The 12,500-nt window shown below is 42.7% G+C and overlaps 1 protein-coding gene across 1 annotated transcript in view; it reads left to right on the plus strand.

The window, feature by feature from the left end:
• LOC134439281 (NACHT, LRR and PYD domains-containing protein 3-like) overlaps positions 1-12,500 on the plus strand; it is a gene marked incomplete at its 5' end in the record, with an annotated part of 23,655 nt that overhangs the window by 5,216 nt on the left and 5,939 nt on the right. Inside the window, 3 exons of the mRNA XM_063189185.1 lie at positions 4,456-6,233; positions 9,584-9,754; positions 9,973-10,143. Of these exons, the coding sequence (XP_063045255.1) occupies positions 4,456-6,233; positions 9,584-9,754; positions 9,973-10,143 (2,120 nt within the window). The remainder of the gene's footprint in view (positions 1-4,455; positions 6,234-9,583; positions 9,755-9,972; positions 10,144-12,500) is intronic.

A 12,500-nucleotide genomic window follows, 5' to 3' on the forward strand; every position in this document is an offset into this window, starting at 1 on the left:
CATTGAAACGGGGTTGCCTATTGCCAAATGTGATCTTTTGATGAAAATTTACAAAGTAATAAACTAATATTTTCAAGTATGGTCCAAGTACAGTCATTTTTGCAGCTGAATTCAAAATGGCGGATCATGGAGAAGATCGGCCTTTTCAAAATTCAAAGTTCGAAGTTCAAAGTACTTTATTTGCCATTTGTGCATAAACTAGTAGTCCAAGCACATATAGGAACTCTTGTGCAGGCCCTCTGAGTCAATAAATACAATTAAATAGAAAAATAGGAAGACAAAATACATTAAAAAGTGATAAAAATCTAAGAGATCAAATGAATAATAAAAAAGGTGAATCAAATGTTCTTTTTTTTGCCATCAGCCTCACTGTTGAAGAAACTGTTGAAAAACCTTGCTTTTCTGGTAGGAATGCTGTCCACTCTACTGTGTCTCAGATTGTATGTTTTCATGTATGATAAGTGAAATTTTCCCAGTCATAATGAATACAGGTACTTAGAAATTGAAGGTGGTGGTACGTATTCATGAAAAAGGTAACATAAGTGAATGGGCAGCATGAATTCCGGAAATAAAAAAATCTTACAGAGTGCACCTTTAATACTTATATGTCTGTGTTACATATTGTCTTGACGCTTCAATGCTCTACTAGCACACACAAATACAGATATAACAAATCATTCATCCCCTCAGTTGTAGCTCTACTCAACAACAGATGAGAAATGACCAGCTATCCAGCCTCAGCATAGGTCTACATGTATATTGTCTTGTCTTGTTACGTCCTGTTTCGGCAAGTCTTGTTTAATGTCTTGGAGAAGGACTGGAGCCACGCCAAAGACAATTTTCTGTTTCATGCGTTACAGTCACAGACAATAATGTTTTATCTTATATTATTTTATCTTATCTTGCAATATAAATCTACAGGCACTACGACAGTTCTCCAGTACTGGACAGCAGTTCCTCTCTGGAGCCGCTGGTGGAGGATCTGAAGGGCAGACTGCAGGTAGACCTCGACAGCTCTCGGCTCATCCTGCGAGATGTCTACAGAGCGGTTCACCTGCACGATTTGGAGAGAAGACCAGTGCTCGACAGAAGCAGAGGGGAGTTACTTTAGACGTGTCTTCATCCACCAGGGAAAGAACTTGACCCTTCCATGCATTTCAAACAAACAGCCCGTCAATACTGTGGAATGGAACACACCCAGTCATGGTTACATATTTCCACAGGAAGTTACCCGCCCACAGGAACAGATGTATATGCTCAATGGCAGCCGGTCTGGAAACTACTCCCTCGTCATTCTCGCTGTGTCCAAAGAGCACTCTGGGATCTATGCATGTAAAATAAGGCATAGCTATGAGAGACTTACCACCATATCCCTCTCTGTATGTCCTCTGGCCCTGCCCTTGGATGTGATGTTTTCTCATGGAGAAAGTGTCTCTGTAACTTTAAATGACACTGATGACATTGGGTCATGGCGGGTCTACTGGTACTGTAAAGAAGACCTGGAGTCAGACGAGAAACTTGTGTACTCTAATGATGGCTTTGTACAGATGCTAGGGTGGTTTAGGGGAAGAGTCAGTGTGAACAGAGACAACCACACTCTGACCATCTCCAAGCTCACAGCAGAGGACAGTGCCGTGTTCACATGGAGAAGGCTGTCTTTCGATAATCATTGTACAGAGGGCAGCATCCGCCTTGTGTACAGGGATCCGCTTGGGGTGGGGGCTCCCTTCTACTGGGCGTACATTCCAGTGCTGGGCGCTGTGCTGCTGGGGCTGGTGGCTGCTGTGGTCTGGATGAAGAGGAGGAGCGGGAGAGGAGAGCTGACACCTGGACCTCAGAGCAGAGAGGGGCAGCAGAATGGAGATAAAGACCTCTAGGATAACATAGCAGAGGTTCAACCTTTTTTGAGCAAATGCCCCCTCAGTGTTTCCCGCAGAATGCTGGATAGTCAAGGTGATGGGGCGTTAGTCAGCAGATTCATTTGAATTATGATCTGAAAGCTCTTAAAAGTACATATTTTTTGGTTAAGCAACTTTAGAAATTACATTCACAACATTAAATCTTTATCTTTTCGGGGGACCTATAGTCAAGGTGGTAGGTGTTTCTTGCCAAGCAATAAAGTACTGGGGGAAACCCTGCCCCCTTCAATCTCCATCAAAAGCCTGCCAATGCCCTTTGATCTCATCATGAGACTGTCATAAGTCAGCCCATGGTCGTAACTGGACACAGAGGTCATGTCCTCAGTATTTCTTTTCAGTAAGGGTCTCCCTGATAACCACCTGGAGGGATGTAGAGACCTAGCCAGGCTGTGCCCTCCTAGTGACGCAACACTTTTAGCGTTGCTTCTAGTCAGGCCAGGAGCAATACAGAAAATATCGTTTCCAGCTCCGAAGAATTGGGAACTCCTCCCACTTTGTGGGAAAGCAAACAACCAGTAGCAAACCAAGGGAGGCCGCTCAACCATACCATTTGGGAAATGTTAATTGTTATGCTCTTGGTCAGACCAAGTCTTGAAGATATTTGAAAGTAGATGATAAGAAATTGGGAAACATGAATAGAGGGTGAAGACAACACTGTCTGAAGATGAAACTGAGCAGAGATTAAACAATTTCTGGACGAATGTGATTTTGTGATGACTGTTCTGTGAGTGTTCTGACATGGTAGACATGAGCAGTACGTGGTAATGTGTTTTTTTTCTGGTTTTGTTTTACTCACATTACTGCTTTTTCTACAGGGACGCCATGTATTCAATTGTCCCCAACGTGCCAGATATCAAAAACTAAGAGGAGACATTTTGCCACACAGTAGATTATCTTCCACACACCGTGCTCTTCCGTCTTGTTGGTGCGTCTCTGAAGTAATCTAGTAGTAGGGAATGGATCGCACTCAATTTTTCTTCTTTCTTGTGGTTTTATTTTATTTTAACTTTGCAGGGACTGACATGACAGACGTTTTGGCTGCACAGAGCCTTCTTCAGTGTCATCCTGCATACTATGCGTGCGTGTGCGTATGCGTGCATGTGTAGTAAGTGGATAGAAGCAGAGAGATTGATAGGATGGACAGAAGCAGAGAAAAGGAGGACGAGAGAGGAGGGATTGGAGACTACTCTGTGGAGAGGTAGGTCCCACATCAAACTATTCATCTGGTATCATTATTTTAATTTCACCCATTGATGCCTAAAGCACCTGCAAAAATGTCTGCTGAATGTCTAAGCCCTTGTTGGGAAAGTTGCCCTCAACCTAAAAAAACCTAAATATCTTAGCCTCTGATGCACATAAAACAAGGCCGACAGGCGGACAACAGATGCGTCCCTCTATGCCAGTTCCAACTATGCCACCCCCCCCCCCCTCCCCCCAAACGCCCCCCTGGCCTCCTCCTAGCCTGTCAACGCCCCCCGAGGATGTACTTTTTGTTTATTGGTCATCATGGACACTCCAAATATTGTGGCAGGCAGCAAGGCAGCAAAATGGCGAGACATGGCTTTATTTTTTGCAGTTTAGGGTATAATAAGCTTATCATCATTATTGGATTTGGAAAAGAACCATAGGCTATGATTTGAAATTTCACATAGCCTAGATGAAGTGAACATTACAAATTACCAGACATTTATTAGGCCTAACAACCTTTAGTATCACGCCATTTCAGCAGTATGTGCATGTGGGAAAGAATCTAAACATCGACAAATAATAAATAAATAAAACCGTTTGGGTGAATCATGCGCTTATGGACTTTTTTTTCAATACCAGCTTCACCGTCAAGGCACAAAGCAGTGAAACTCAATTACCCAGAATGCTGCACGTGAGCTCTCTACCCGGGTGGTGATTCTGGAAAACAAACATGGCGGCAACTCGCTTTACTACCTTAATAATGTGTTAATCCGACGCTAGATTTCTTAACTGATGAAAATCGAAGGCAGAAATCAACATTGTAGTGTCTAAATATGAGGTCGATTGGTCTATTTGTGGCGTACATCACGATCGGCTGAGTTGTTGGCCTCAAGTTTGTCAGTTAGCCTGTGGCTAGGCTACTTTTCGCCAACGTTAGCATCCGGTTAGAAAGGCTATGCTTGCACGCATTCGCTCCGGTCCAAAATGGCAAGTCTGCCGCCTTGTGGCCACATGAAGGAACAATTGAAAGAATGCGTTTCAGACACAATTGAAGGAATGCGTTTCAGACGGACGGACGGACGGACGGACGGACGGACGGACGGACGGACGGACGGACAGACAGACCCTCTTATAGAGATGCTGGGACGCATCTAAAAACACTAAGACTCTCATCTTGCATTAAAATGTGTGCATTCAGCTGTAGCACACCAACACTTATATTTTAAAAGCTAAACTCTCAAGAGCCTGAATGCAGCATATATGTGTCTCCAGGCACCAAAGGTCAAACAACATATACCTAACAAGCACGCCTGTTTTCCTGAGTTACAGATATAAACAGATGTTTGAGATACCACAAGATCATAAAAGCCTTCTGAAGGAGAAGTTCCAGTGTTTGACTGAGGGAATCTCCAAGCAAGGAAACCCCACACTCCTCAATGAGATCTACACAGAGGTCTACATCACAGAGGGGGGCAGTGGAGAAGTCAACGATGAGCATGAGGTCAGACAGATTGAGGCAGCATCCAAGAGATCAGATGCATATGACACACCAATCAAATGCAATGATATTTTCAAACCCTTAGCTGGACAAGAAAAGGACATTAGAACTGTGCTGACAAAGGGAGTGGCTGGCATTGGGAAAACGGTCTCTGTGCAGAAGTTCATTCTGGACTGGGCTGAGGGAAAAGCCAATCAGGATGTCCACTACATATTTCCTCTTCCCTTCCGTGAGCTTAACTTAGTGAAGGAGGAACATCTCAGTTTAGTGGGTCTAATTAAACGATTCTGTGGTGACATCCATGATATCAGCCTTTTCACTGATGACAAATGCAAAGTGCTGTTCATCTTTGATGGTCTTGATGAGTGTCGGATTCCTCTGAGATTCCATTCCACCTCAAATTGTTGTGATGTAACAGAAGCAACCACAATGTCTGCTTTGCTGACAAATCTCATCATGGGGAATCTGCTGCCCTCTGCTCTCCTCTGGATTACCTCCAGACCAGCTGCAGCCAATCAGATTCCTCCAGAGTGTGTGGACCAGGTGTCAGAAATATGGGGGTTCAGTGACCCCCACAAGGAAGAGTACTTCAGGAAGAGAGTCCGTGATGAGAACCTGGCTAGCAGAACAATCGGCCACCTGAAGTCATCCAGGAGCCTCTTCATCATGTGCCAGATTCCTGTCTTCTGCTGGATTGCAGCTGCTGTGCTAGAGATAATGTTGAGGGATAGAAACACAGGTGAGATCCCCAAGACTCTCACTGAAACGTACAACCTTTTCCTGATGATTCAGACAGAAGTCAAACAGAAGTACTCAAACAGAAAAGAGATGGATGAAGGGATGATTTTCAAACTGGGGAAACTTGCTTTCCAGCAGCTGCAGAAGGGCAATCTGATCTTCTATGAGCAGGACCTGAGAGAGTGCGGCATTGACATCACAGAGGCATCAGTGTACTCAGGAGTGTGTACCCAGATCTTCAGAGAGGAAGCTGGGCTGTACCAGGGGAAGGTGTTCTGCTTTGTGCATCTCAGCATTCAGGAGCATCTTGCAGCATTATATGTGCACCTCACGTTCATCATCCACAAGGAAAATGTTCTTCACCTAACCAACCCAAGGCCAGCCGCCTTCCCATCTACTCTTGTTCAGTCGTCTAGGCCCGTGTCTGTGTATGAGATGCACAAGAGTGCAGTAGATCTGACCTTACGAAGTGACACTGGACATCTGGACCTTTTCCTCCGCTTCCTTCTGGGCCTCTCACTGGAGTCCAATCAGAGTCTATTGAGAGATATCCTGCCAAAGGAAACCATCCAATCACAGACCATATGTGAAACTGTCCAGTACATCAAGCAGAAGATCAGGGAGAGTCCCTCCCCGGAGAAATGCATAAATCTGTTCCACTGCCTCAATGAGCTGAATGACCAGCTCCTAGTGGATGAAATCAAATGCTACCTGAGGAGCTCTGGAAGTCGAAAGGGAACCAAACTCTCCTCTGCACAGTGGTCTGCTGTGGTGTTTGTGTTGCTGACCTCAGAACAGCAGCTGGATGAGTTTAGTCTGGGGGCATATGGTGGATCAGAGGACTGTCTGCTGGGGCTGATGCCTGTGGTCAAGGCCTCCAGATCAGCGGAGTAAGTCAATCCTAAAACACCACTGTAGTTGTACGTGTGTGCGTGTGCGTGTGTGTGTGTGTGTGTGTGTGTGTGTGTGTGTGTGTGTGTGTGTGTGTGTGTGTGTGTTTCTGTGTGTGCGCATTGTACAAGTAATTGTGATGACATGTTAAACAATTTTGTACCTTTTGCCTTTTGAATATAGGAACATTGGCTTCTCATTTTTGTCACATTTTCATTAAATACACTTCAATCCCCTTTTTGCATTAATCTCCCCATTGTAACAATCCCCACATTACTTGTGTGTGTGTGTGTGTGTGTGTGTGTGTGTGTGTGTGTGTGTGTGTGTGTGTGTGTGTGTGTGTGTGTGTGTGTGTGTGTGTGTGTGTGTGTGTGTGTGTGTGTGTGCTGTAACGGTGTCAGTGTATTGAGATGTATCATCATGTTTCCCCATTCTACTTGGTGTGTGTGTGTGTGTGTGCGCGTGTGTGTGCGTGCGTGCGTGCGTGCGTGTGTGTGTGCGTGTGTGTGTGTGTGTGTGTGTGTGTGTGTGTGTGTGTGTGTGTGTGTGTGTGTGCCATGATGTTTCTCCAGCTTGCGTGTGGAAACCTGTGAGCTGACAGAGAAAAGTTGTTCCTCTCTGGCTTCAGCCCTCAGCTCAGGCTCAAGTCTCAGACAGCTGAACCTGAACAGCAGTAATCTGCAGGACTCTGGAGTGGCAATTCTTAGTGCTGCATTAAAAAATCCACTCTGTCAGCTGGAGACACTAACGTGAGTATAGTAACAGCATCTATTACATGCCTTTGTTTAAGCACCAATTCTGCCATATTTTGAATGTGTGTGTGTGTGTGTGTGTGTGTGTGTGTGTGTGTGTGTGTGTGTGTGTGTGTGTGTGTGTGTGTGTGTGTGTGTGTGTGTGTGTGTGTGTGTTTTAAAAGTGTCAGTACGTTGAGATGTATCATGATAGTTTACAGTCATACAGCCTGTGGAAACGACATGGAAAAGCTGTTCCTCTCTGGCTTCAGCCCTAAGCTCAGGATCAAGTCTCAGACAGCTGGACTGAGTAACAATAATCTGCTGGACTCTGGAGTGGAAACGACATGGAAAAGCTGTTCCTCTCTGGCTTCAGTCCTAAGCTCAGGATCAGGTCTCAGACAGCTGGACCTGAGTAACAATAATCTGCTGGACTCTGGAGTGGCAATTCTTAGGTACTAGCCACACGGGAATGTTCTATGCCAATGACAACGTTGCCCTGGCCTAGCCATATGAAATCTTATGAAATCGGCGTTCTGGGTAGCCTAAAATGAGTTTTTTGGATAATGGGTTCCAGAGTGTGAAAATCAAGTAACGCAGTCGTTTGCGTTGCCATTGTTCCAGCTGAAACGGATTTGTTTACAACTGTGTCACAGCCACATGGCCAAAAACACTTTCATTCGAGAGGGTTGTAGCTTTCATATGAGTGACTTCTGAAGCCAAGTGATTAATTGAAAGTCAGGTTATTAGCTGTTATTCCAAACAGATGGGTAGGCGACAACTCTTTTGGAGGCGAGTGTATTTTTCTATAGGTAAAGCGAATTCTTCATAGGAGAAGTGTTTCCCAGGTCACTCGTTCGGGTCGCTCTGTCAAAAGTTATATTCGGGGTTCTCTGACAACTGACCGTGAAAGAGGTCGCGAGAGTCATCATTCACTTACAGTTGACTCAAATAAGCATCAGCTGACTCGGGACAGTGCTTAATTAAACCTTTAATCCTACATAGTGCCAATTTAAGTTGTTTTGGTTGATATGAGGTTTATCAACAATTAAATTAGTTTTATCCTTAACTGCCAGTTTGTGTAAGGATTAAGCAAATATCCTAGTCCCCATCCTCCTCCATCACTGACACACTCTTTGCATGGAACCATTCTGCCAAACTGCTTTATTGAGGTACTATTTAGAGCTGTCTCCTACATGTGTGAGGCCGAAATATATATTTCCTTTTGTGCAGCCCTGTGTCACAATACTATTGAGAGTGTCAGTTGGACTTGTTTTGAACTGTCATAGAGGGGATATAAAATCAAATGCCTTCTATAATGAGGATTTCATTTTTACAAAAAGCCTTTTAGAATCTTATCTGCATCAAGTACGCAATGCAACAAGCAAGTTAACAAGTACTGTTACATGTTAGCGCACAAATTCAGGCATAAGATGTAGCTAGCAAGCTATCAAATGACATAAGCTGCAATACCATATGCTGGCTTGCAAAGAGTACTTGCAAAGTAGGCAAACAAGCGTAATACTGTGCCATAGAAACCAGCTGGTAGACGGGCAAGCAACTAAAGCACTGTGACAGTCCAGGGGCCTCATTTATCAAGCGTTCTTAGGCACAGATCTGTGCGTAAAGCGTGCGTGCGATCATTCCTGAGCAAAGTGTGGGATTTATGAACATGTACTTGAACATAGAAATGTGCCTAAATCTACGCACACCTCAGACCATGCGTGTGAGTGGAAGAAACACGAAATTGCAAATAATATTGACCGTGCAAGCTACAATTTGCTTTGAATGACAATGGAGTATGACAGTGTGCTATTTTACAGTGTTTTCGTTCATGTGTGTCTCCTTCTTTTACTTATTTTGAAACACGGTCCTCCTCCTGTCGAGAGCATCTCCACTTCTGCCACAGAAATGGTTCTATCTCCGCACTTCCCGCCAGCGCTTCGACTGCGCGTGTGTCCACGTGTGTTCATGTGTGTCCGAACAGGGTGGCGTCTTTGAATTAACATGGCATTTGAATATATTTTAATACCATATATGGTTACTTGGAGGCGTTTCGGGATGCTAATTACCCCGAATGCGCGCGTGCACAGTGATTTGGAAGGTGTGGGATTTATCATGCAGACTTGTGCGTAGGAGCAGCCAACGCACGTTTGATAAATCCCGATTTTTCTGTACTTGAGAACATTCTAAATTTCACTCCTAAGACACAATTTAGAAGACATTCTACGAACTGATGATAAATGAGGCCCCAGGTTTATGTATCAGTGCAAGAGTATCATGTGACCAGAGTGATCAGGGACTTGGCAGCTCACTGTCATCTGCTCCTGGACTCAAGCTTTCCTAATTTCTCCAAATCCAGCATGAGGCACGGTCCATCTCTGGAACAGCCCTACTAATGATTACTCTGTGAGAAACATATACTGGCATGCTTCAATGGTCCATTTGTGGAATTTGCGTGTGTGTGTGTGTGTGTGTGTGTGTGTGTGTGTGTGTGTGTGTGTGTGTGTGTGTGTGTGTGTGTGTGTGTGTGTGTGTGTGTGTGTATGTGTGTGTGTGTGTGTGTGTGGTAAGACTGTCAGTGTATTGATACAGTATGTACCATGATTTCCCCCCAGTCTCCGTGGTTGTAAGCTGACAGAGGAAAGCTGTTCCTCTCTGGCCTCAGCCCTCAGATCAGGCTCAAGTCTCAGACAGTTGGACCTGAGTAACAATAATCTGCAGGACTCTGGAGTGGTTCTTCTTAGTGCTACTTTAGGGAATCCACTCTGTCAACTGGACACACTAAAGTGAGTATAGCAACAACATCCATAGCATGTATTTGGTTATGCACTAATTGTGTGTTTGATGCAACAGTGTCAATGTAAGGCAAGGCAAGGCAGGGGAAGTTTATTTCTATAGCACATTTCATAACCAGGGGCAACTCAATGTGCTTCACAAAAAATGTATGAAGGAAAAAAGAAAGAAATTAGAGTGTGTATTGAGCTGTATCATATTTTCTCTCCAGGCTATCTGAATGTAAGCTAACAGAGAAAAGCTGTTCCTCTTTGGCTTCAGCCCTCAGCTCAGGCTCAAGTCTCAGACAGCTGTACCTCAATGAGAATAATCTGCTGGACTCTGGAGTGGCATTTCTTAGTGCTGCGTTAGGAAATCCACTCTGTCAACTGGAGACACTAGAGTGAGTATCCATAATGTTCCTTGTTTAGGCACTAATTGTGCGTGTGTGTGTGTGTGTGTGTGTGTGTGTGTGTGTGTGTGTGTGTGTGTGTGTGTGTGTGTGTGTGTTTGTGTGTGTGCGCGCTATACTATCTTTTTGTTTTTTTTTTCAGCACAACAATCCACTGTGGGGATTATACTGCCCCTATGATGTTTAGTTTAATTTAGTTTGTGAGTGTGTGTTTGTGTGTGTGTGTACTCGTTATTCACTCTTAAAAAAAAAAAAAAACAACTAACCCCTCTTTGCAACTGCACTTGTTGTTCTGTATATCTCCTGTGCACTTTGTATTTGCTTGTGATGTTGGCTTGATTATGTCCTCTTTTGAAAGTCGCTTTGGTTATAAAGCGTCTGCCAAATGCAATGTAATGTAATGTAATGTAATACTACCACTGATTCTTGAGAAAGTGGCTAAAACAGGTTGTAATCTTGAAAGAAAAAAACGAAGGGAATTACAAAATAATATGGTATATCCTCGTAGACGAAGGTCCTGGCTTTTCAGAAATGCACAAGGCCAATCTCCCCATTTAGATTTTTTTTTCAGAAATCAGGTTTTTCTCCGATCACACCTTGTTTTTTGTCAACACCGTCAGACACAATTAAAAGCAATAAAAAGTGTATTGATTTGGTTGCATATGTATCTGGAGTTTTTAAGTGATTATATGTGTTTTTTGGTTCACACATACGCCTTTAAATTAGAGGTGCACCGAAATGAAAATTTGTGGCCGAAACCGAAACGAATAATAATTAATCACTTGACCGAATACCGAAACTGAAACCGAATATTACAATTCAGTTAAAAGTTAGGTTTTTCACTATTTTTAAATATTGCTTAAATTTACGGGTTACAATAAATGTTTAGACATGTTTTTGAAAGACAATAAATGTGTATTTGAAGTCTTCAAATGTTAGAGTAGAACTGTCATTAGTTGAATTAATGCCCATTTTCAATTCATTTTCTATTCGGCCACTCAATTGGCTTGCGGCCGAAAACCGAAAGTGTCTTTTGTTGTGTTTTCGGCCGAATATTTTCTGCGGCCGAATTTCCGGTGCACCTCTACTTTAAATGTTGAAAATTCACTTTCATTCTATTTTAATACTGTTTCATCTGTACTAATTTAAAAATATGTGCTGTCAGACAATGCTTACTTAATGCCTAAATAGACCAAACATTTTTTTGTAATTTCACAAATATTCGTGTAGGCTTAAATTTGCTATTACTTTGATAATTCAACAACTCCAAAGGAAAATTTTGTAAGCACATTCATTTAAAATGTCCAAAACTCCTTCTTACGGTGGTGACTTAAGAACTGACGGTGGTGACAGTAATCTGAGGGTGGTGAAAGTGATCTAATTATTACCTACATTTAGCAAAATAAATAGCCCTCTCAAGTCAATGACATCTAGCATAAACACTTTATTTTTGTGTGTGCACAGTATGTTTGTGCATGTGTTTTTTCTTCATTTGTTAGATACTCTAGGAAGTAGGCCAAGCACTCCATGTTTGACATTTTTCATAAAATGGGCCCTTTCTTGGTTTTGTCAACAGCGTCAGACAGAATTAGAAGTAAAAAAAAAAATGTTTACTGTATTTAAGTGAATTACTTTTACAATTCAACATAATTGTAGATACTTATTGTAAGCATATTCTTAAAACTTGTCAAAAACATGTAAAACACATGCTTTTTTGTGAACTACATCAGATGTCACCACCGTCAGGTTTTGTGACAAAAAACCCTCCAAATGCACCTCGGTGGAGGCTAGAGTATAAGTTTGGGTCACAATTATTACTAACATGTCTGGTAATGTTTCATTAACCAGCACAATTTAGTAAAATATGGAACAAGATGATGAGCGGAACCAAATCTGACGGTGGTGACATCTGACGGTGTGAGACAAAAAAATCACTTTTACATATTATGCATTTTTTGCTCACATTAGCCACTTCGTTTTCACTCTGTTTCTTAGGGGCTTCATGCCGCTTCTGAAAAAGTATATATAATTAACATTAATGTAACATAATACTATTAAAACCCCCGACGGTGTTGACAGTTTATGGTTGGGACAGTACCAGTGTCCAAACAAATTAACAAATTGAGGAGAAAATAGTAAACTTACAGGACCTTCAGTGATGGTGAAATATTCAGTAGAGCTAAAGGTTTGATAAGGGGTCCTAAGTAATGACAATGACCTTGTGCATACCTGATTTTATGGTCTTTTTTTAAAAATCTGACGGTGGTGACTAATATGCTGGACACACTTTGAGCAATCTGAAAATAGTAATAAATATTGCTTTACACGCACTATGTGCATATCTGCAG

Source organism: Engraulis encrasicolus, chromosome 22 (assembly GCF_034702125.1).
Source record: "Engraulis encrasicolus isolate BLACKSEA-1 chromosome 22, IST_EnEncr_1.0, whole genome shotgun sequence".
NCBI lineage: Eukaryota > Metazoa > Chordata > Actinopteri > Clupeiformes > Engraulidae > Engraulis > Engraulis encrasicolus.